The sequence below is a fragment of the Podarcis erhardii genome (assembly GCF_964252035.2).
Source record: "Podarcis erhardii genome assembly, chromosome: 4".
Classification (NCBI taxonomy): Eukaryota; Metazoa; Chordata; class Lepidosauria; order Squamata; family Lacertidae; genus Podarcis; species Podarcis erhardii.
In genome coordinates this window covers 6292021-6317676 of record NC_138508.1, presented here as the reverse complement: position 1 = coordinate 6317676, position 25656 = coordinate 6292021, and the positions used below count along the sequence as shown (strand labels likewise).

Below are 25656 nucleotides of genomic sequence, written 5' to 3'. Positions count from 1 at the left end.
CTACACAGCCTAATCTAGCAGTTTCTAAACTTAAAAGAACTCAAGATGCAGGAGAAAAGGGGGAGGGTCAAAGGGGTCAGTGCCGCATTCAAAGAATAATATCAGATTCAAAACCTGCCCATAGGACTGTCGGGCACAGCAGCAATTTAGCTTCCAGCCACCACAGAACCTTTCCGACCTCTCCTTCGCATTATGTGCTCAGCAACAGCTGCATGCAGAAGGCCCCACGTTCAGTCCCTGCCATCTCCAGTTAAGATGCAATCACAGGCAGACAAATGGGCTTGGAGAACAACCCAGGAAAGGGACTCTTTGCTGCCATTCAGGGGAAATATCCCCAGCCTAGGTGGAACAATGTCCTGACTTCACACGCCACAACAGCTTCCCATGCTCCTTGGGCTGAAAAGGTACTGATACATCAAGGAGAGGCAGCGACGCCTCATCCGATGAAGGTCTTCCCAGTTTCCAGTCCTATTTAGAACAAGGCCTCTGTCTTCCAATGCACTTCTCAAAAGCTGTAGAACCATAGCTCAGGGGCAGAGGACCTGGTCTGCATGCAGAACATCTCAGCTTCAATCCCAGGCACCTCCAGGTAGGGCTGGGAGATGCATCCTGCCTGAAAACCTGGAGAGTGGCTGCCAGTCGGTGTAGGCACTCTCATAAAAGTGTTTTGTGATACTTTGTGCAAAGAAGAGAGGGTGCTGCAGGAGCTGTATTTTGCAGCCTTCCCCCGGTGGTGCGTTGGATGGGGCTGATGGGAGATGCCCAGAAGGGTGCCAGGTTGTTGTGATAGAGAGGGCCTCCTTGCAGAGAACGCTCACCTGCCCAGCCGGCTTTTTAAAATTCCACTCAGCCCTGTCTTGGCGGTTGACAGAGGTCAGCGAGACCGGAGATGCGACGTATTACGCTTGACAGAGGCGCTCCTTAAAAGTAGGCGAAATGCCAAGCTTGAAAAGAATGACGAGCAAAAGATATATCTTGTGATAGCCGAGTAGGATAATGGAAGGGGAGGGAAAGGCAGACAGAAGGAGAGAGAAAGAGAGTGAGAGAGCACAAATGAGAACCACCAGATGCTTGAAAACAGGCCACTGTGCTTCTTGCAGAGCAGGGCAACGTGGACGGCATGTCCAGGAGCACCCAGAGGCAGAGGACGAACTCTGGAGAAGGGCCAGTGAGCTTTTCCAGACACGGGGTTCCAAATAATGATCCTTTCAACAGAGAGAGAGAGAGAGAGAGAGAGAGAGAGAGATGAGCATCTCTGAATGTTTTCTGCCTGTTTCCTTCCATGTGTTTTTAAAATGAAAGCAAGAAAATTTGAGGCCAGAATCAGGCCTTGCTCAACTGATTGTTTTGGGAGAGGGTGGCGACGCCATTTCCTCCTTGTGCAAAAGGAAGGAGCAGTTTGACATGACCAGAGTCACACCATGAAAAGTGTGGGATTTAGAAGGGGAAGGAGCTCGGTCTTCTTCTTCTTCTTCTTCTTTTTAAAAAAGAAGCAAATGTTAACTCTTCACACCTGAAGGGATATGCGTGGAAGTGTTTGGGGAGTGATTGGCAAAATCTTGGCAGGTGGAGGTGGTGCTGAGCAGGACTTTTCGGCAGCCGGGTGGTGGTGGTTCTGAGGGCTCTGCTTTCCTTCCTTGCCCTTCCGCTTCTGGAGCAGACAAAGCCACCTTGAACATTTCCTTCATTTCCAGAAGAATGGAAGAAGAGCCTGGCTACTGGATCAGGCCAGTGGCCCATGGAGCCCAGCATCCTGTTCCCGCAGTGGCCAACCAGTTGCCTGTGGGGGAACCCCCCCCCCCAAGCAAGATCACAGCATAAGAGTGCAAGAGCACTCCCCCGTCTCCTGCGGGTCTTTGACAACTGCTATCCAGACGCATTATAGTATGGCCACATCTTAAGCACATTTAACTCATGTGATTTCAAACATAAGTGGCTGAAGGCTGGCTGGTTGAAATTCCACAGGTAAAATGCAAGAAAGACCCTCTCAGCATGCAGGTTCTGCGATACTCTTGCAAGATCCCTTGGAAACATATTTTTTATATTGACTTTGAGCAAAGGGCACAAAGCAACTCATAACTACTCACTAGCAATTTGGAAATTGGGAGACCTGGACCACCATGGTGATCTCGGCCTCAGTTCCCGATCTGCAAAATGGGCATAATGGAGGTCCGCCCGGCAGGGCTGCTGCAAAAGCCAACCAAGAAAAAGACAGCAAGGGTTTTTTCTGAAGATAAAAATAATTTGATAGCTACACTGTGCAGCACTGCCTAGGATTGGAAGGTGAAAGAGTTGGTTAGCAACAGAGCAAAGACCAGCTGAAGTGGCAGTTAAGACGCCGGTGGCTCAACGCAGAATAACAGAATTGTAAAGTTAGGAGGGACCCTGAGGATCATCTAGTCCAACCCCCTGCAATGCAGGAAAATGCAGCTGTCCCAGAAGTGGATCAAACCCACAACTCTGGTGTTATCAGCACCACGCTGTAACCAACTGAGCTGTCCAGGACATCTGCGCCACCTGGCCATGGAGGGAATCCAACCCCTATTTTAGGCAGATCTGTTCTCTGCAAGGCTACGCTCTCCTCACTCTTGCAGAAAGGCTGTGGAGGAACTAAGGCACAGAAGTCCTGGCTGAAATTCTGGGAGCAGCAGAGAGAGAAAGAGCACAAGAGAGGGAGGGAAGGAGGCAGGCGCTGCCACCTTGGGCCTCCCTGGCTCCAGAGCTCTTTCCAGCCTGGGCTTTCTTTTGCCCTCCGTAACTGCAGAGCCGCCACAGCGCTGGGTCTCTGAGAGGCCTCTCAAGCTGGCTATTGAACTGATAAATTCACTGTATTACTTTACACAAATCAATACCCCAGCAGTTATCAGGGGTTGACGTGACCAAAATTGGTTTCAGCCAATTTGTGAGTGTAATAAATGTCCATTTATCAAATCAATTCATTCTGTGGGGTTTCTTGGCCTGGCCGGGCTCGTGACGCCAAAGGGGCAACGTCCTTCAGGCATGAACCAAAGACCAACTTTGCCCTTGCGAGGCAAGGCGCTGGCATACAAGGGACCCTGCTTGGCTTCCCCCACTGCTGCGGTGGCTCAGTTCGATGAGCAGACGTGGGTCGGCTGGGCAGGAAGGTGGTGGCCAAAGGGGTCAAGGCAGAAACAGGGCCAGATTCCTGCCGCCAGCCCACTCCCACTCTGCTCCAAGAAAAGTGTGCTAAACTTTAAGCCCCGTGCTGCTCTACAGGAAGGGCCAAAAGTCAATGGGAAGAACACCTGGCAGAAAGTGCCAGGCTCAACCCCTGGCAGCTCTAGGCAGGGCTGAGAAAGACTCCTGGTCTGAAACTGAGGACAGCTGCTGCCAGTCAGTGTAGGCAACTACAAGCTCCTACTACAAGCAAAACGCCCACCAAATAAGTGGGAAAGCAACACAGTACAGCTATGCAAGCGGCTGCTCATTTTGAATGTCTGCATGCACTATTGACCATTCGTCTTCATCCTTTTCCCGCTATGGAACTTGCTCCCACAGGAAGAAGTGATGGCCACCAACTTGGATGGCTTAAGAAAGAGAATTAAGCAAATTTAAGGAGCAGGATAAGGCTGTCAAAGGCTACTTAGCCATGATGGTTTTGCTCTGCCTCCACAGTTGGAGGCAGCAATGCTTCTGAACACAAGCTGCTAGAGACTGATGGAGGGGAGAGTTGCTCTCATGCTCGGATCCTGCTTGCAGGTTTCACATGCAGGCATCTGGTTGGTCACTGTGAGAACAGAATGCTGGACCAGATGGGGCATCGGCTTGACCTAGCAGGCTCTTGTTATGTTCTCATATTCTGGGGCATCCCTTGGAGACATCCTCTTGTTGTTGCATGAAGTCAACTCTTGCTCCCCCAAAAACCTGAATGCACTTTCTCTCTCTGCCGATGAAGCTGATGCCCTGGGCAACCACACTGGGCAGAAGCAGCAAAACAACCGGCTAGAAGACAACAGACTGAATGTAAGCTGTGAGCCTCAGATCGGGCTCCTCAAACTGGGTCCCAGTGAGCCCGCTGAAGCAAGAAAGCAGGCGCCAGGTATGCCCCTAAAGGCAAGTCAAAGAAAGCTTGCTTGACAACTGTCAACCATCCTGTGTCCTGGGATGGAGCATAAGGCTAGCATAAGCTAGCAGCTGAATTAAGGGTTGCTTCTGACACTCCTCTCCCCACACCAACGTGCACTGGCATGGGGTGGGGGGCACACTGCTGCAGCATTTAGACTGGGAACACAGCAGTATGCCCTGTGTTTGAAAGCCCCTCTTGAAAGAAGGGCAAGGACTACTCAGAGTAACTGGGTATGTGTGTCAAGAACGCCCCCTCCCACCCACCCACGTCAAAGCTTAACAGGTTGGGACCATCAGGGCAGGCGGCAGCAAAAGCACCAGCAAGCCTCCCCTTCCTGGCGCGATATCCCGAGGCAGAGTGTGCCTGGTCCTGCCTAATTCAATAAAGGGAAGTTCCATGAAGGCAGCTGGTCTCGCGAGCCCCGCCACCACCTGTGTCAGAGAGAGGCCCTGCCCATTAATCAAAGCTCCCTAATTAGCCCCCGCTGCTGCCTCCAGGCACAGCCTTTCTCTAACCAGGGTGCACATGTGGTGCCTTTGCAGGGGGGAGCCTCGCCCTCCCAAACCCGAGGCCCAAACTACGTCCCACGATCTTCATTTACAGCACAGCTCTGGGCCAGCCAGGCCCGTCAGATTCTAGAGAAACCAAGCTCTTTCTTATGTCCCTAGAATGCATGCTTGCAGAAAGATGCTTAAAAAGCTGGAGGCAGCGGCAGAGCAAAGGTGGGAAGGGGCTTGAGGGGCCTTGCCCACTTTTCATGGGGTCTCAGCTATTGCTCAGCCGTGTCCCACGTGCTCCATTCAGGTTTCTCCTCCACTGCCTGCAAGCGGCCTAACCAAATGACGAGTCACCAATTGCTTTGATGACCAGAGTCATAAGCATCCCACCGTCTCCTGCCCCCAAACGCAAATTCTGCAACCAGAAAAATGCCACTTTCTGCACTATTTTTGCCTGAAGGCACAAGGCCTTTGATTGGATCTTTGTGCAGTGCCCAGGAAGGCTCATGCACTGAAAAACATGAAGGATACGATCATTACAAATTATTCAAATTTATCAAATCTGCACATCCATATTCATTTCCCCTGATTTCATTCTTCTCATCCCGGCCGTGAGGCAGCGTAAACAGCGACGGAGAATATAGATCCTCTACCAAGAAGGGCTTCGCTTAGGCTCTATCAAGCTTCAGTGGTTTCGCAGGCCCGGCCCCTTTTATTTTCAAGCTCATCACAAGTTTGCTTGCCTCCCCCTCCATCATTAAACTGGAAGGAACCCCCAAATCAATAAACTGGAAGGAATGTTGAATACAGTGGTGCCCCGCAAGACGAATGCCTCGCAAGACGAAAAACCCGCTAGACGAAAGGGTTTTCCGTTTTTCGAGGCGCTTCGCAAGACGAATTTCCCTATGGGCTTGCTTCGCAAGATGTTTTCGTCTTGCGAGTTTTCCCGCTCCCCCCCCTTTTTCTAAGCTGCTAAGCCGCTAATAGCCTCTTAGCCGCTAAGCCGCTAAGCCTTTAATAGCCGCTAATCCGCTAATAGCGCTAATCCGCTAATAGGGTTGCTTCGCAAGATGAAAAAAACCGCTAGACGAAGAGACTCACGGAACGGATTATTTTCGTCTTGCGAGGCACCACTGTAGCTCCTATTATTTCATCCACGACAAGAGTCCAAAGCCAGGTGACATGTTAATATAGCTCACTCTGTTCTACATTAAACTCAGCTTTCCCCGATCTGCTACAACAGGGAGTTGTAGTCCAAAACCTCTGGAGGGCTGCAGGTTCTGGGAGCTGGGATTTCCGGCGATGAGAAGGCCAGCCGGACTTGTACTCAACTTCCCTCCTCCAGTCTTTCATGACTCATATTAACAGGCCCAAAGAGGCCTTTGCTGGGCTCTCTGCAGAGCTGTGAGGATGGTTCCTGCCAGGGAGTAGGTTGTGTGAACCACCCCTGACTCAGGCAGGGGCAGGAGTGCCCATTAGGGCGTGCTTAGGATCAGTTTCTGCCTTCTGGGGCTCCTCAGCCTGGCCTTTGGCCACAGTTAAAAGATAAAGAGAGGCTTCAACAGCCCACATCCCCTTCCTTCCATTTATCGCTGTTAATGGTCTCGCGAACGCAACAGGGGGAGATTTCAGTAACAGGAGGTTGACAAAGAGTTTTAATATTCTTTATTTACTACACAATGGACTCTGGGAGAAGGGCAGAGAGATACTTTCCGAAGCCCTGAAGTCGTTCACATTGTTTCTGCCTCCCATTGCAGTCCCAAGCTCCAAAGATCTCTCTGTTTTGGAGGAGGGACCTGTCTCCTGTGACAGGCTCCAGGACATAGAGTGACTTTATTTGGGAGAGCAGCACCCTCTGGGTCCCGAGGATGGGCATGCGCTGAACAGACACTCGGAATCCACCCCACATTTCAACTTTATTTGTGACTCTGCCGCATTCTCTGAAGGCCAATCCAGAGACAAAAGTTTTTCTTTATTGGAAGGCAACCCATGAGAAACTTTGTAATGGATTGCAAAACTGACAACGCCTAGCTCTGAATAAAGTGGCTAATTTGGGTGTGCCCTGTACCCCTTCTGCCTGGAAGCGGGAGGTTCACGTGACTGAACACTCCCCCCTGCAACAAAACAGAACAGAAGAAAGCCTGCACACAGAAAACTAGCAGGTCAGGGAGGAAAAATGTTATTTCTTTGCTATCTCAAGGTACCACTAAAACACACGGCGTACAATCCTGTCTCTCACAACCAGTGCCTCCCCCAGGGGTACTCAAGGGTATGCAGTACCACCCCCCTTGTTGTTAAAAAGTGTAGCACTTAATGCAATAACTTCATGGTGTGTACCAGCGTCTGTTTTTCCAGGGAAAAAAGGACTGTTCACAATGCACACCCTGCTCTCACCAGCAGAGTGGGATGCACAGAGAAAGATTTAAACTGCCCAGAGTGGCTGGGGAAACCCAGCCAGATGGGCGGGGTACAAATAAATTATATTATTATTATTATTATTATTATTATTATTATTATTATTATTAGTTGCAATGTGTATATTGCTTTAAAAAACTCCAATCTGGAATAAAAGCCAGCCAAGTAATGCTACAGCAAGAAAGGCTGCAGCAATTATACACTGCAATAAGAGCAGCTTCCTTTCCTAATACAACCAGTACAGTAGTAATAGTGCTCTATTCAGTGTGGCTAAGAGATCATTTGAAAAAATGGTTCCGTTTGAGAGGATGCTAAGGAGGATCTGGATTCCAACTCTTATCGCCCCCAGCTTTTTGGCCAAAGGATCATGGCCACCACCATGCTATGGCTCCACCTTTCGTTTCATTCCTCTCATCTGGTCCACTTTTGCAGACCAAGGGAACGGAAACCCCTGCTTCTGTGTCCTTCCCGTGGCATCTATGATTTCATGAGGAACATACTTCCCAAGCTTATTCCTGCAATCCTAGGAACTAAAATGCATTTTTCTTTCCAGATACGAATTCTGACATTTTCAGGAGTCAGAATTCTGAGCCAGATGCCAAATTGCAGGGTTATGTGCTATAGCTGTAGGCGGCTGCAACACACACTGGTGCCCAGACCTTCACTGGTGACAAAATTCCTTGTATTTTCCTGGATTTCATCTCAGGCAAAGAAAAAAACCCCCAGCAATTAAAAAAGCGACTCTCCACAAACAAGAATAAAAGTTTTTAAAAGCTGAAATTCTCAGCTTTGCAGCTTAAGGTATTCTTGACTGTTTTGTGCACACACAAGTTCTAAATACAATTACAGCATAACATTTATGTGACACACACGTGTGGGTGCACACACACTAACTAACCCCCTTCCAGCTTCTCTGCAGGATTTGCAGAGCAGAAGGCTAATCAAATCAGAGCCCCAGATCTTACCAGCTCCAACAGTTGCTATGGCGCTCTCCTGGCCAATGATATGTTCCCGGAGTCTCTGCTCCAGCGGGAACCTTCGCCGTTCCTCTATTTCCCTCTTGCGCTGCTCTTCCTGGAACTGTGGAGAGGAAAAGAAGTTGCTCTCTTAAAAAGATACCCCAACATCCATGCTGTAAGGACGTCCATGCGACCAGCTTCTCTATCACCTGCCGTGAGGTTAGCTGGGTATAGGAAGAATGTATTTATCCATTTTAATACATTTATAGCCCACCGAACGTCCAATGCTTTTAGCAAACATGAGTCAGACACACATGTAAAATGAATATGCAAGGAAAATAATCAGAATTGCACGCATGGCGGCAGAGAAAGGTCACAAAAATGAACCAGTGGGAACTTAATTAAAAAAAGCTTAATCACCGCAGACCCTCCAAAAAAGAGGGGGCATTTTAAAGTGCAGCACAAAACCAGGAGAGAGGGGAAGGAAGACAGAGGAAACCTGGGGTGGCTGAAAATGCCCTACCCTATGAGTGTCCCTGGTAGATGGCCATCCAGCCTCTGCTTCAAAACCTCCAAGGAGGGAGAATCCACTACCTTCCATTGGAGTCTGTTCCACTGTCAAACAGCTCTTACTTTTACAGCTATCCAGCCTGGTGCCATCACTGGGTTCTGGGGTTAAAAACCAGCACCCAAGGGAAGGGAACCGGGGACCTCTCTTCTAGAGCAGCTTCTCTATGTGCCAGAGAGAGACCTAGGGGTACACTGGCTCTTTTGGGGGGGCACTGGGAAGAAGCAGGTGAGCAGGGAGTAAGTTGACCTTTCCCTACTACACAGCCTTGCATTGATGATCCTCAAATTAAGAGATTTAGCCCACTATGTGGGTTAAACTACAGAGCCTAGGGCTTGCCGATCAGAAGGTCAGCGGTTCGAATCCCTGCAACGGGGTGAGCTCCCATTGCTCGGTACCAGCTCCTGCCCACCTAACAGTTCAAAAGCATGTCAAAGTGCAAGTAGATAAATAGGTACCGCTCTGGCGGGAAGGTAAATGGTGTTTCCGTGCGCTGCTCTGGTTCGCCAGAAGCGGCTTAGTCATGCTGACCACATGACCCGGAAGCTGTATGCCGGCTCCCTCGGCCAATAAAACGAGATGAGCACCGCAACCCCAGAGTCGGCCATGACTTGACCTAACGGTCAGGGGTCCCTTTACCTTTACCCAAACTGGGTGGCCACGCTCTCTCTCCAACAGTGTCTCTTGAGATTTATGGAAGGGGGAAGGGAAGGCTCCTCAGCTTCAGATGCATGGGAAATGAAGTGGTATTTCTCAAAATAAAGCATTTGCCTTCAGCTGGAGGGTGAGAGGCGACTGATGCAAGATACAAGTATGTGGTTAAAAATGAAATAAAGAAGTGGGTCCCCAAGTGCATGTTTCAATTAAAGATGGGCCCTACACCCCTGTGCAAATTAACTGAAACAAACAATGTAGTTAATGTACAAAAGTCACATATGTGTACTTTGTACACACATGTGTAGTAACAGATATGACCTCTGCTATTTTTAAGCAGCATTTGAACACGGTTTGGCATGGAGTTTAATAGTTTCAAACAGTCACTGTTGATTTTCGGATCCCTGTACCACACTTGAACTAGCACCTGAATAAGCTTCTCCATAGTCGTACAGTCTACAGCACGGAAGGCACTTTTGCATATAGCCCACAAATTCTCAATGGGATTTACGTCCAGGGAATTCCCTGGTCAATCAAATACCTGTGTTTGCTGCTCTGTCCTGAATTCCTTCACCACTTTCGATGTGTGACAGAGGGCTAGGTCCTGCTGCAATATCCCAGTACTGTCAGGATACCTCTTTTCCAGCTCTGGAATAACTCTCTTTCGTAAAACCTCAATATATTGTGGCGAACGCATCATTCCTTCTATTGGCTGCAGGCGTCCGACACCATAATGACTTTTCGTGTTTGCTTTGATTACAGGATTACGAGTAAGATAGAAAACAGGCTTTGTTTCAATTAATTTGCACAAGGGTGTAGGTCTGAAAACCTCGAGGGCCATTGGAAGAATCTGCCGCGATTCCTGCATTGCAGGGGGTTGGACTAGATGGCCCTTGGGGTCCCTTCCAACTCAACGATTCTTGGATTCTAAGAAAAGGTGCTGAGGAGAAGCAACAGCAGAGGGCTGTCACTGTCACGCTGGCCATTGTGGGTGGGTGGGGAGAGAACGCTGGACCAGCTGGACCACCCTCCGTGGTCTGATCCCCCTACTCAGCAGCACAGTCCACACCGGCTCTTGTCGCAAAAGCAGCAGCAGAAGCCGCCGCTTGAGAAACCCGCAGCGCAATCCGCTGGCCAGCTTTTCTGGTGTTTTCCTGTTACGGTAGTGACCTTGACAGAAGTTAAAAAAAATAAATAGCAACCAATCCAATTTTGGCTGCTGTTATCTGTCTACCCTGTAACCGAGACACCCCATCAGTCCTGATGCTTCAAAATGGAGCAATAACTTCCTTGCGGATCCCAGTGGGACGGCACTTGCTGGATTGAATCCAGAGCGCCAATGGTGTCGCTCCCTCAGGCTCCATATATATCACCAGCCTCAAACTACTCCGGCCCCATCTATACATCTATGTCTTTCCAAATATATAGGCCAATTTTTTTTCCTCCTGCCTTTTCTTTCTTTACATTTTGAAAAGAAAATAATGCATAAGAGCAGCTCTGCCATAATATATATGTTATCGGATGTGACTGACGGGCCGGAGGAAAGGCAGGGGGAAGGGAGAGAGAGCTACACAAAAGCTCAAGAGTGGGCAAAACCCCAGATAGGGTTGCCTCAGCAAGGAAACTGCCTTTCTTTTCCATCTGCCTGCTGAAGTGAGATTCTTTTTTGTCTGTGTTTAATTTACATCCTCTAGAAACAGGACTCTTCTCAAAATGCAGAGACTCAAGAGTTAGATGCTGAAACCAACAGTCTAGCCAGGGTGAGCGTCTCTGCAAAATGCGCAAACAACCTGTGGAACTCACTGCTATGTGACATTGCGGTTGCAGCCAGAACACCCAACTTTGGCTGCAATCCTATGCACATTTACCTGGGTGTAAGCTCCTGTGTGCCTTACCTGTAGGTAAATTTGCATAGGCATGGGCTATTATAGTGGTACCTTGAGTTACAAACGCCTCAGGTTACAAACACTTCAGGTTACAAACTCCGCTAATGCACCTTCTTTGCTGAACTCCAGCAAGACGAAGATGTTCTTGTTCCAGCAAGCATTTTAAGGAGGGGTTCAATATTATGATAAATAATTGTATTGTTTTATTGTTTCATTTTATGTGGCTTGTTTCATGTACGTGCTTGTTTCATGTACGTGTTTCATGTACCGTAAGAAAGAGATGTAGCTATATGGTGTAAAAATGTCTGAAGTAAAAAATATTATATGCATGTACAGTGGTGCCTCGCAAGACGAAATTAATCCGTTCCGTGAGGCTCTTCGTCTAGCGGTTTTTTCGTCTTGTGAAGCAAGCCCATTGACAGCTTAGCGGATTAGCGCTATTAGCGGTTTAGCGGCTTTTAGCGGATCAGCTGATAAGCGGCTTATCAGCGGATCAGCTGATAAGCGGCTTAGCGGCTTAGGAAAAGGGGGGAAAGGGGGGGGAAAACCCGCAGGAACTCACAAGACATTTTTGTCTTGCAAAGCAAGCCCATAGGGAAATTTGTTTTGCGAAGCGCCTCCAAAACGGAAAACCCTTTCGTCTAGTGGGTTTTCCGTCTTGCGAGGCGTTCGTCTTGCGGGGCACCACTGTACATATTTTACACACACACATTCGAACAATAACACAGGCCCACTGCAAAGCAGCCACAAATTTAGAGCAGCAGCCAGCTGCTCACAGCGGCCAACCAAATGCCCCCTGCAAGCAGGATCCGAGCATTCAGAAGCTACCTCCAGCTGTAGAGGCAGAGAATAGCCAGTATGGGTAATAGCCACAGGTTGCCCTCTCCTCCTCCTCCATGATTCTGTCTAAGCCTCTTTTAAAGGCATCCAAGTTGGTGGCCATCACTGCCCCCAGTGGGAGTGAGTTCCATAGTCTAATTGTGCGCTGTGTGAAGTTCTTTTCTCCACCCTGAACCTTCCAAGGAAGCAGATATAAGACAGCTTCCTTGCACTGTGCGACAAGTGGGACCAACCTGTCCCATCAAACTCCTGAGTTTACCAGAGTTCCAGGCCAAGTATTACAACTGGAAATATGCTCCATGAGTTCTGCCAGGAGGCTTCACCTTGAGACGTCAACAGTGGGATCCTTCTTAGAGCCAGGTAATCGTGTTCTTTTCCTTTTATTGCTCATTAAAGACGCTGGCACCCCTCCGAGTCACAGCTCCAATTACGGGAAGATTTGCAGAGAGAAGAGGCTTTGGTGATTAGGAGGGAAACCTTTTCACAAAAGTATTTGGGAACCTACTTTTGCAATGGGGAGTGCGCCAGTGGGGTGCGCCCACTGAGCACCCATGACAGGCTTGCTAACGGCTTCCAGTTGGTGGTGGAAACTGGGAGAGAGGGTGGAGGAAGGCCCAACAGCCAATCTAACAGCTAGCTGACCCACTCCAGCCTTGACCTGGTGGCTCTGATTCATGAGAAGCAGGCCATTTGGATCAGGAGACGTTTTCCTAAAAACAATTGATTTCACATATGAAGACTCCTTGTTGCTCTTGTCACCAGCATATGTAAATAAAATCGATGGGATGTGTCTGTCCCGTTAATAGTGCCACCAATTCATTCCGCAGCAGTGATCAAAATGAGCAATAAATTCTCAAAGACTCTCGGCGGGGCTGGAAAGCAGGACTGGCAACCCCTCTGCCACCACATCCCCCTCAGCTGCACATTCATCACCAAGCAGCCCCAAAGAGCACGAGATTTTTATGCACCCGCTGCCGCCTCCTTCAGCAAGACCCATCTCTGCGCAGATCTGTGTGTCTCCCCCTCATCATCCAAAGGCTTTGTGGAGAAAAAGTTAGTTAAAGGGCAGCTCTGCTTCATGGAGGAAGGCTCCAGAGACCCATTCAAGTTAGCATGATACTCTCTCTCTCCCTTCTCCTTGCTGAGATTTAAGCATGCAACTCCTGACATTTCCTTTATAAAAATTTCAAACGGCTTCCCTCCAGCAACAGCTCATTCCCAACAGCATCCATCTCTTGCAAGGGGGTGGGTTGCCACACGCTTGGCAGAACTCGCATGGACAAGCTCCTCTTCCCTAGCCCTGGAAGCTGCCACCTTGTGCAGTGCAAAAGCATATTAACATCGGAGTGAGTGACCGTTGCTGGAAGCGAAAGAGCCCCTATGGTTGTGGTGACAGCAACACGTTTGGCAAACCCTCACTGTGATCAACTACCGCCCAGAAACCTATGTCCGCACTGTGGAAGGACGTGCGGATCCAGAATTGGCCTCCACAGTCACTTATGGACTCACGGTTAAAACTTGTTAAAAAAATTCCTTCCAGTAGCACCTTAAAGACCAACTGAGTTAGTTCTAGGTATGAGCTTTCGTGTGCATGCACACTTCTTCAGATTCTTTGGAACTATGGTTAAAACTTGTGTTTATGGAAGACAATCTTACTCGGCTACGAGGGATCACCCAAGAAGAAGGAGGTGACAGCAAGAGCCTGCCCATACACATTTGGGCTGGGAATGGGGCACAGCGACAGAGGGGCCTGACTCTCGGTAGCAGGGTGAGGCCAGGAAGAAGAGGAGGGAATAAAAGGGAAGCTACTGTCTGGGGGCCCATTTTCCAGAGGGCTGCGGAAGACCAGGCTCAGGACTGCTGTGACCCATCCAATTCCTCATCCTTATGAAGCCCCCTGAGATGCATGGAGACAAGTGTCATTCCTTTATGCAATGGCACAAAGGCCCTCCTCTTGTTGGAAGATTCAGATAGAAGGAAGTCCTTCTTCATGTTGCACTTAAACTGTGGGACTCTCTGCTGCAGGAGGCAGTGATGGCCACCAAGCTAGACCACTAGACAAAGTCATGGAGGAGGGCTCTCGATGGCTACCAGCCATGACGGATGGCTATGTTCTGTCTCTGCAGTTGGAGGCCGAGATTCTTCTGAATCCCAGTTGCTAGAATCACAGGAGGCGAGAGTTGCTCTCGTGTCCAAATCCTGCTTGTGGGTTTCCCACAGGCATCTGGCTGTGGTATGGGCTAGAAGGGGCCACGGGCCTGATCCAGCAGGCTATTCTTATGTTTATTCCCCTCTTCACCCGTAGCACTTGCCAACAGGAAGAGTGCTGGCATAATGAAGTTTAGTTATTTTCTACCCCATCTCTCTGCTGAGGGCAGCACAACAGGACGCACGGCCAGCAAGGTGGCACCAAGCATGGTTGTTTGCCACCCTTCCCATTCACATCCAGCCTCTTGCAGAAGCAACAGGGGAGCTGTCGGCGTCCAAAGAAGCCCGGTGAGACCCCAGAACCTTTGTCCCATGAGCCATGGATGCATTCAAATTGCATGCGCGGGCCCAGCATCTACTTGAGTTGCCCCTGAACCCACCCCCCAAATTTCAGAAAATTGGCACAGCAGGGCAACGGACCCCTTTATTTGCTGCCCACCTCTCTGAAAGGTGGAACAGGAAGGCAGGCATACATTGGAGGTGACCTGAAATGCTTTGGTGGGATTTATTAACAGCAGAAACCATTCCCTGAATATGATTTGATCCCCGGCTGAGCACAGAGCGAATTCACAACATTCTCTCTGAGGCCAAGACCCTGGGACAGTTTCTATGCCACCCCTGGATTTTGGCACTGAAAGGGAAGGAGGGAGGGAGAAACCCATGAGAGCCAAGTCTTTGAATCCTCACCTTTGTTGCGGACGCTTTCAAGAGCTTCATGACCTCCCCCTCCCGTGCGTAATCCACGGCCGTGTGCCCCATTTCATTTCTCTGCAGGGGGTTGGCACCTGGAAGGGAAAAGACAGAGCTCAACATGTGCGATGGAGTCAGATGACGGGCAGCTTACAGCCTCTGAGCTATCCGGGGTCCTCTTTAACCTTTGCTCTGATCAGAAAAGGGACAATGTGCCACCAGCGGTGACACGTACGGATGTCAAAGGACACAGCAAAAGGGATGTGTCACCAGGAACAAGAGGCCTAGGCAAAAGGAAGCTGCAGAACTCAGGGGCAAACGTAACACCCCATTGGAGAAGCAAGCTGTCCACTCTCCTGGCAAGGGCTGACAGAACTCCAACAGTCCTGCTGGAGTGGCCGCAATTCGGCGTGGTGCTCTTACTTCATGGCCTCCACTGTGGGACACTGCCCTGCTGTGGGCTGCTAATATCCAACATAACAACAAAAGATGGCAGGAGGAGGAGGGGTGAAAGGGACTGTGCCCCTTAGCCACTCTTTGCTCTCTCCGTTCAGGGCCCTCGTGCAATCTCACCTCTGTACCTTTTCATTTGTGGCTCGTTGTGGGTGGATCGCTTTTCCTTTAAAGAGCCTCAGTATTACTGTTATTTATTAATTGCTTTTTTGCCACAGTAACTCAAAGCAACTTACAAAGAAAAAGATCACTCTAAAAGACTATAGTAAAAAGCCAAAGGCCTGGTTAAAATGAAATGTTTTTGCCTGCTGCCAGGCAGGCGAGCTGCCCCAGAGACAGCAGAAGCAGGGAGCCACCACCGAAAAGGCACGCTCTTTTGTCTCCACCTTCTGGACCTCCCATGGAAGGGGAACGTGAAGAAGGGCCTCGGATAACAATTGTTTGTGTAAGAGAGCATGTTACTGGTTGCAGGGAAGGGGAAATAACTCTTCCTTAGAGACAGAGTCCACTAAGACCCCGGAGTGAGTGGAAATTGTACTCAGCGGAAGGGAGATTGCTCTGCTCACCAAGTCCCAGGTTCAGAATCAAGCAGTTAGAAGTTCAACCTCTAGCTAAAAGGATCTTGAGCAAGAGAAATGGCAGAGGGGCTTCTCTCAGCTAGAGACCTCCAGTCTGAAAAGACCATGCCAGCCTCAGTGGACTAAGGTTCTGAGGTGCTTTAAGGCAGCTGCCTATGCGCACATCACACAAATGGGCTTTCAGAGCAGCAACAGGCAGCTCCGCGGTAGAACCCTGGTGCCTGCAGTGCAATTTCCAAACCACGGGAACAGCGTTCTGCTTGTCGCCTTGTCACGGCGTTGTTGGCACTGGCTGATCTGCTGCTACGAACCCTGGAGAGGGAGATTAGCTATTTCCAACATCTGGCATAAAGGGATCTATATTTGCTTGCAGAATGAAAAATGTGCTCCATAAACATCCAACGCAGAGTAATTTCTGTTGTGAGCCTTGTCGCGCCCAATAAAAAGTATGATCAGAACAGGTGAGATTATATACGGCCTGCCCTGGGCACTCAATATCTTTTAAAGAGACAGTGACCCACATCTAACGCACAATTCTTTCTCTTACACAACAGTTTTGTGCTCTTCTGGAAGAGGAGGAGGAAGTTTCCTCGGGCCCCTCCAAAGAAGCATCCTCCAGGCCAGCTCTGCCTTCCTCATGGAAGACCCTAAATTTCCTCCCGTTGATCTATTAATAATGGCTAACCAATATTGGCCTAATCCCCCTGTTAATGGCTTTGACGACTTGACTAATTGCTGCAATAATTGATAGAACCAAGCTCACACAAGCGGTCGATGGCCACCTCCGGTACCGGCGGCAATAAAATATTATGCTTCAATAAATAACTGGGGTGTCAAGACACTTGCTAACCCATCATTGCTGTCCTCGCAGAGGGTGGCCACTGGCTTTCCCCCCAGAGCCCTGGCCTGACCTCGGCCCCTCTGCAGAGTCGGGGCAGCTGGCCCCAAGGAGCAGGGACTGCGCTCCATGCCACCACAGGGCACACGCCTGCTGAGAGGGCACCAACCTCCCTGAGCCGTTATGGGATGCAATTTGTCACCTCCCACTCGCTGTCTCTGGCAGAGAGCCAACACCTGGGCAACGCCCCAGGCTGCTCCTGCCTGCCTGCCTGCTTTTGCCCTCCCCAGCTCAGCTCATATTATTAGTAGGCCCCGGCTTATAATATTTGATAAATAGCAGGCCGGCTCGCTCCCAACGCCACCCCAGCAGCGCAGGACCCAAGCAGCTGCAGAAGGTCACTCATTGGGGAAATATGTTCCTGTCGGTGGTATTGAAAAAAGTTTAGCGGACTGACAGGTCTCAATTTTTCAAATTTTATTAACTCCATCCTCTTAATCATTTGTCTTGAATTCCTTCAGATTCCAGATAACTGTCAATACGGAGGGCTGAGGGAAGAGATTATGGATGTATGCGGCTCTGCCGGATGGCTTTGGCTTGTTAATAACTGCAGGGCAAGGGGGGGGGGGTTTGAGGAAAATGTGCAAAAGAGAGAGAGACTGACTGGGGGGGCAGGGGGGGTTGCAGCTGGGATGCTACTTTGTCAAATCCCCTATACAAAGTTGGGAGGGGCGGCAGGAGGAGTGCCAATCTGTCTTAGGAGGCAGCATATAAATGCGAGAGAAGGTGTCAGCCCAAAGGTCCAGCAGGTCCAGCAGCCTCGGTCCCAGGCAGTGGCCAGCCGGAAGCATCTGGGAAACAGGCCACCACAAAGGCCAGACTCCTCAGCACCCCCTGCCAAGTTGGTTTGCCTGCTACTCACAGGTATACTGCCTCTGAACATGGAAGCCCCACAGACCCACCCATGGCTAGATCCGATCCTCCTTGGGTTTCTGTCTGATCCCTTTCAAAACCCATCTCTGCGCATTGTGGCGGAGGGTTGGGGGGGGGCATGTTCGAAAAGGGAGTCTGGTTCTTAGGTTTGTTGGCAGCCGCTTGTTAAAGTGGCATTTTTGTTTATAGTTGCTTCCATTTGCAACCTGCTGTTCTAATTCCTCCTGGCCTTCGTTGCTTGTCGTATTTGTATTGATTTTGTACTTGATAATTTTGCTGTTGGCTGCCGTAGTGCAGAAAGGCATTGCAACTGTTAATAATTAATATAATGACAACAAATTTCACAATAAGGTACTCTTGTTTACATAAAAAATACAGCAACGGGCAGCTCTCAGAGTCTGGCTCCTTCCCTCCTTCCATAAGCAGAGCCTTCTGGACCACCCAGTCCAGCATCCTCTTCTCTCCTTTCCCGTGGTTTCCAGCAACTGGTATTTGAATACATCATTGCCTCCAATTGTGGAGACATCATGGATAGCAGCCAGCAATATGAATTTGTCTAATCCCCTTTTAAAGTCATCAAGAGGGATGAAGAGGAGGATGCCGTGTGCCACTTGGCATGGGGTCCTGCTCCATAGCAAAAATGTGGCATGGTTTGATGGGAGGGGCTTTGTATACACCCATTGCCTTGTTGTTTAGTCGTTTAGCAGTGTCCAACTCTTCGTGACCCCCTGGACCAGAGCACGCCAGGCACTCCTGTCTTCCACTGCCTCCCGCAGTTTGGTCAAACTCATGCTGGGAGCTTTGAGAACACTGTCCCACCATCTCATCCTCCGTCGTCCCCTTCTCCTTGTGCCCTCCATCTTTCCCAACATCAGGGTCTTTTCCAGGGAGTCTTCTCTTCTCATGAGGTGGCCAAAGTACTGGAGCCTCAGCTTCAGGATCTGTCCTTCCAGTGAGCACTCAGGGCTGATTTCCTTCAGAATGGATCGCTTTGATCTACTTGCAGTCCATGGGACTCTCAAGAGTCTCCTCCAGCACCCACTGCCTTAAACACTGTCAAATACTGGGGTAAAGAAGGAAGTGTCTTCCGGGTCAGACCAGCTCTCATATGATTGCTGATCCCTGCAGAATGTCACTTTGTTTCACCCTGTTTGCATCGTCTGGACTTATGGCTCTATGCACAACAGCCCCTGTTGACTCAAAGCAGTGCCCCTGCATCTGTGGAGCTCTGTGGGGTGAGCAACCTCCCACTTGCAGCAGTCAGGGGTGGGACGAGATGGCTGCCTGCAGCACCCCATCTCTGTGATTCTAGAAAGAACTGTGTTGCACTTCCCTTCCATGATAAAATTGCTCCCTTTCCTCTCTCTTTACAGGGGATATACATCTCTTCCAAGTTCCCTCAATTGCTTTCTGGTCTGTACCCACATAAGACCAGCTGTTAGTTTTAGATCGTCCACCCACCACATAAGTGGTTGCCCCCTTGGTCCTTTAAAGCCGTAGGGTCTCCACACTAATGTTGCTTTATTCCATCGACCCGAGTAGCCCCTCGCCATCATTTTCATTGCAGTACTAGTGAGATATCCAAAGCAGAGAAATAAAAAAATTGCTATGCGAGAGAGATATCCAAAGCAGCAACTATATTCATCAGCTACAAGGAATAAACTGGCTGCAAGGTTTCTTCTCTGGAAGTCACAGTAGGACTTTGGAAGTGTATGAGTGCATGAAATGTCACCTACCGTCAGCAGGACTGACTTCAAGCCCCAAAACAGCCAGTCCAGCCTTTGCCAGGAGGAAGCCGCCTTCACAGCCGTACAAGGGATGACGCCGTGTCATCAGCCATCATCTCTGACAAGCCCTGACATCCTTATTGCTCTACATGGCTAGTTAAAGTAATAGAAAGAGACTCCTGTCCTCCTGAGCCTCACCGTGATTGAATTAACATGATCACCCTTTTTCCAGTAAAATAAACGTGCTTCTGATATGGGGCGGCACAGATACTTCACAGGTAGCTTTTTAAAAACGGAGATAGCAGCAGCTCTGCGCCAGCCGCAATAAATCCAGCTCTCTCTGCCAACAGCTCATGGTTCTAATCACCTCTGCCGACGACAAAGTGTCACCTGTCTCATCTGGGCCTGACAGGTGAAAGCCACTTCCCGGAATATTTATACAACTGAGCTCAGAAGGGCGGGACACCTGGGGTGCTGGGCACCCTCAAGCCGCCTCCAAAAGGGCCGAGGTCTCCTCTTCTGGGCCCACACCCTTGTGCTGGCTCTTTTACATTCTGAAGCCGAGGTGCAACAAGTCACAGATCTCAGGGAATCTTTCCATAACAGCAACCATGATTTACATAGCACCACAGAATTGCTCTAGAACTTGGGGACATCTCACGAAGCTGAATGTTGGAAGATTCGGGACAGATAAAAGAAAGGGACGTCTTCACATACAGTGGTGCCCCGCAAGACGAACGCCTCGGCAGACGAAAAACTCGCTAGACGAAGGAGTTTTTCGTTTTCTTAGCCGCTTCACAAGACGCATCTCCCTATGGGCTTGCTTCGCAAAATGAAGCTTGCCCCGCAAGGTCCGGGGATAGTGGGGAAGCGCAGCACGTCTTCCCCGCTGTCCCCGGACCCCTTTTGAACCAAGGGGCGGCAACGGGGAGAAGCGATTCTCCCCGCTGCCCCTTCCCTTGCTTTAAAACAGGTCCGGGGACAGAGGGGAAGGCGCGCGGCGCTTCCCCTCTGTCCCCGGATGGTCTCCAGAGGAACGCATTGATTGATTTTCAATGCATTCCTATGGGAAACCGTGCTTTGCAAGACGAAAAACTCGCAAGAAGAAAAAACTTGCGGAACGAATTAATTTCGTCTTGCGAGGCACCACTGTACTGCATAGTTAAAACTACAGAACTTGCCTTTGCAGGAAGCAGGGATGGCCACTAACCCGGATGGCTTTAAAAGAGGACTGGGCAAATTCATGCTGCAGGAGGGGAGAGTTGCTCTTGTGCTCAATCCTGCTTGTGGGTTTCTCACTACGGCATCTGACAATCCACTGTGAGAACAGGATGCTGATGGGCCACTGGCCTGATCCAGCAGGCTCTTCTTAGGTTCTTATGCGCAAAGCACTTCACTTATGCTACCTTGCTGTTTAAGGCAAAGCAAACTCTTTCTGCTGTAGCATCACTGCAACACATTACCCACAGCAGGAGTGTACTCAGAGAGGGTTTTCAAAAGCGCCCCAAATTGGAAAAGTCCCTCCGATTAGATCCTCATATAAGCTTGAATCTGAAAGTTTTCTGGATGTACTGTGTGATTTCGTCATCTGAGCTGGTTTTTAAATGGCCAGAAGCAGAACAGACTGTAAGAGCTGCCTGGCCACTAGGAGAACAAGGTGCTGGACTACATTAGTCCCCTGAGGCTATCAATGGCTACTGGCCATAATGGCTCTGCTTTGCCTCTGCAGTTTGAGACAGCAATGCTTCTGAATACCATTTGCCAGAGAATGCTCTCGTGCTCGGATCCTGCTTGCGGTTTTACCACTGCGGCATCTGGTTGGCCACTGTAAGAACAGGAGGCCGGACTAGATGGGCCTTTGGCCTGATCCAGCAGGACTGCTCATATGCTCTTGAGTTATCAATTAAAGAAATAAACTGGACAGAGGAATGTTTCCTCCCTCTCTTCTAGCACTGGAGTTTGTGGAGATCCAAGGAAGCTGAATTTTGGAAGATTCAGGACAGATAAAAGAAAGGACTTATTAATGCAGCGCATAGTTAAACTACAGAACTCCCTGCCACAGGAGGCAGTGATGGCCACCAACCTGGATGGCTTCAAGAGAGAAGTAGACAAATTCATGGAGAAGAGGGCAATTGAAGGCTATTACTCTGCCTCCACAGTTGGACAGGAAGCGGGTGCGCTCTTGTGTTCGACTCCTGCTTGCAGCTTTCCTGCAAGTATCTGGTCGGCCACTGTGAAAACAGGATGCCTGATACCCAAACATGAATGGAAACTTCTCCTTCTGTCAAATGTTGTAGAGAAGATCCACTTGGCCTGATTCACCTGGATCTTCTTACATTCTTGTTGCTCTCTAATGTCAAAAATGGCCTGGCGCATGGAAAGTCGGTGTGTCATGGAGAATTAGGGCTTGACCCTCCTCCTAACTTTCCAGGGCCACTGACTTCATTCTTTGAGGGGGAATTCAGACATGCGGACCCCACTCCCCACTTAACAGGGGTACGGTTCCTCCTCTCCTATGCTGCCACGAATGTGTGAACCTTCTTGGCCCCGTGTGTGCAGCAAGGAAAAAACAAGTGCAAGAGTCAGTGACGTCTGTCTCCTATCACACACACACACACACACACACACACACACACATTCTCCCGCCCCGTTCCCTTTATATGGTGCTATTAAATGTCTTACAAATGGTCGTGTCAGTGCGAAAACCTCTGTGCCCAGAAAGACTTCCGAGGGCTCCATTTGCTCCCCACCCTGTGGGGAAACTATTCTTAAAAGCTTCGACACAGACATAAACCTGCTGCTGGTCAGGCGCTTATTGCGCTCCCCGTGTCGGGACGCTGGAGCCCTCGACGCCGTGACAAGATTGGCTTTTACATCCCAGTCTCGCCGGAGTTTAATTACTGGTCTGGGGCTGCTGGGGTTGGAGCTCGCTGCCTTCAGATATGGGGGGTCGATACCGCCGGCCCACAACATATTGAGCCCTGGCGCTGGCAGACTCTATTGCACTATTTAATCATCTTTTGCAAAATTTACAGTGCAACAGAAGGAATCAATACGGAATTTATCACATTCTCTTGTAAATATGAGCAGGATGAGAGAGAGAGAAAGGGAGAGAGAGATCTAGGCACAGAGAAGCAGGACCTTGGCAGATGCTCCTCTGTTTTAAGGGCAAACCCACAACGTGGGAGGAAGAGTGGCAACTGCACTGGGACAAGCGCGACATCCTCTTCCGAACCAAAATCGTGGGGTCTGTTTGGAAGTGGAGACTGGAAATGGACAACCTTGTAAGTTCTGCATTTGCACTCATAAGGTGCAAATGCAAAGGGGGTTGTCAGTGCTCCTGTTAAGGAGTCCTCTTCCATCACATTCCCTTCTGTGCCCACACCTGACCTCTCCATAGCTCTGTTTGATGAGACACCAGCATTGCAATCATCCGAACCTACATCACTGGACCGGACCACAGTCTTTTGCTATGCGAATGACGGAGACGGGCGCTGCGCTGGGGCAAGAGTCTACACACAACGGTCCTTCCTGCCTTTTGCCCTGCACAAATGGCAGGGGTGAGACAAGGGCGCTGGTATTTTCCATTCATGGAAATACGCTGCTAAGAGGCCTGTGAAAAAACAGAGGTCTGTAGGGCATCGAGTCTAGAGCAGAGAATGCAAGGGCCAATTCCACATTATGCAATTCTAGGTGCACACCTACCACCTGAGTTGTTTTAAGGTAATCAGGAACATGAGCAAATTAGTATTTCACCTTCTGAGGAAAAACTAAATCAGCCAATGAAGCAGAGGGCTATCCTATTTAACCAAAGAATCCAGACATGGTATAAACATAATAGCCTGCTGGATCAGGCCAATGGCCCATCTGGTCCAGCATTCTATTCTCATAGCGGCCAGCTAGATGCCCTAATGGGAAACCCACAAGAAGGATTTGAGCATGAGAGCCGCTCTCTCCTCTCCTGCTGTTTCCAGCAACTTGTATTCAGAAGCACGGCTGGCTCCAACGGTGGATTTAGACTAATCAAAATTAGACTAATTCATTAGTCTAATTAGCCACTGACAGTCCTTCCTGCCATGAATTAGTCCGGTCCTCTTTTAAAGCCACCTCGGTTGGTGGCCACCACCGCCTCCTGTGGCTGTTTAACTTGCGCCTGTTCTGAATCTTCCAACATTCAGCTTCATTAGATGTTCACAAGTTCTCTCATGTTAGGAGAGAGGGAGAAAAACTTTTCTCTATCTGTTCTCGCCATGCCACACATAATTTTATAAATTTCTATCACGTCCCCTCTTATTCGCCTTTTCTCTCAGTGAAAAAGTTCCAAATCAAATGCTGTAACCTTTCTTCACTGGGGAGTTGCTCCACCCCTTTGCTAATTTTGGCTGCCCCATTCATTCCATCAAGGGACAGGGACATTGCCACAGAAGAAGCGGAAGGACTCAGCCCTATAGAACCAGGGCACGCTACCCTCCTCCTCTTCCTCCACCTTCCATCACCAAGGATTGCTGCTCTCTGGCTGCAAAATGCCCCAGAGCAAGAAGGTGGAGGAAAGTTTTAAGCCCCATAATAATATGCAGCGACCGTTTTCAAAAGGCAGCGTGCATTATTAAGCCCCCACCAACCTGCGCGTGCTGCTTGCTTTGGGCCAATAAAAGGAACACAAAACCCAAGAATCGATCGGGTATGGAATGGGCTGAATGAAGCCTGAAACGTGCCTTGCGAGGCGGGCACTCCTTCTCCCACGCAGGCCATTGAGTGGTGTCAGCGCAGGTCAGGAGCCCGCCAGCGGCCCACAGAGAGAGGGGACTCGCATCTCGCGGTCTGCTGGGCACGGACAGGCTGACCACAAGGAAGGGTCAAGTGATTCAGCGAGGGGGCCGCCAAAGGCCACGGCGACGGAGTGAGGTGGAAGCTGCCTCTCGCCAGGCCGCGGGGGCTGAAAGGGACAGCACCCCCACCCCCACCGAAGGACGAGGTGGCTGTTTAAGGGAAGGCGGGGAGCCTGGGTGGTTAATGGCTTTGGCCCCGAGGGCAGAGTGGCCAGCAGAGGAGGAAGTGTTGGCCAGACCAGAGGGCACTCTGGAAAAAAGGCAGGTGTGGGAAGAGTGTAAAGGAGAGGGCAAAGGGCGCCTGTTCCGTTCGGGCGCGGAGGAAGCGCCCAGCTCTCGAATGTCAAAGGCACAGCACATGGCAACATTGTCTTCACAAAGGGCAGCGAGCTTTTAAAAGACCATCAAGACTCCGATGGAGTTGGAACAAAATCCGAAGAATGCACTGGGGGTGGGGTGTGCTGGGGGGCTGGGATAATTGTAGTAAGGACTAGCACTGGGGGAGGCAGGCGGGAGGACGTCCACATTCAGGACAAAGGGAAGCCACAGGTTGGGAGTCTCCCTGGGAAACTAGGCTTTGAGAATGTGGGCTTGAGCACATTAAACTAAGTAAGCCCCAAAGAGGAGGTCATGACCCTTGCGCCAGCCCACCTCGCTTCTGTTTGACTAAAAGCTTCTCCAAACACACGTGAAAGGAGCCCCCCAAAATGGCGTGCAAGTTGCCCAAACATCCATGAAAAGAGCCCCTCATGCAAAGCTCCAAATCTCCCAGTGCCGTGGGGCCAGGGCTCAGAGGAGCACCAGAAGCTGGCCCCTCTCCTTGAGGTCAGCCTGCCTGCCTGCCTTCTCCAGCACCCACAAGTCCCTACTGAACAAGAGGCCGAGACGAGGAGTCAATGAAGCAGCACCATGCAGGGGCTCTGGAGAGCAAGGCCCCCGCTAAATATTTTGAAAATGTGAGAATATACCACTGAAATCTGGGACGTGGTATGCAAGGTTAAACTTACGTATATGGCAAGAAGCTGAGAGGGCAGACATCAAGACAATGCCTTTATTGAGAATTTTTTAATAATGTTTTGGAATAATAAGGTGCAGGATAATATAAACCCAATTATGTTACTTGGAACCTTGTGATATTAATTTATTATTTTTGATTTGGGTATGGAAATATGTGCACTCTTCCCACCTTGGATCAAATCTATGCTTCCAGGTGCCATAAGAAAGCTGCAGAGATAGCGCAGGATAGTGTGCAGCCCAGAAATGATCTCTTTCAGCTTCTGCCTTCTGGAAGAAGGTCCAGGGTTATCAAGACTAGGACTAGCCGCCTGAGAAACAGTTTCTACCCAAGTGTGATTTTGGCTTTAAACGCATTGTAAGGAATCTGTATGGGAGTATATTGTATTTGAAAATAGGGTATCAGAGTTTTTAGGGGGCTAACCAGGTTGGGATAGCTGGGATAGCAGGCTTGTTGGGTTTTCGAATGTCTTATGTAGA

The 25656-nt window shown here is 49.7% G+C and overlaps 1 protein-coding gene across 2 annotated transcripts in view; it reads right to left on the bottom strand.

The window, feature by feature from the left end:
- CLPB (ClpB family mitochondrial disaggregase) overlaps window positions 1-25656 on the bottom strand; it is a 70738-nt gene that overhangs the window by 19713 nt on the left and 25369 nt on the right. For both annotated transcript variants that reach the window (XM_081860323.1, XM_081860324.1), the window contains exons 6-7: window positions 14802-14899; window positions 7965-8079 (exon numbers count right to left, since the gene is read on the bottom strand). In XM_081860323.1, coding sequence (XP_081716449.1) covers window positions 7965-8079; window positions 14802-14899 — 213 coding nt within the window. The remainder of the gene's footprint in view (window positions 1-7964; window positions 8080-14801; window positions 14900-25656) is intronic.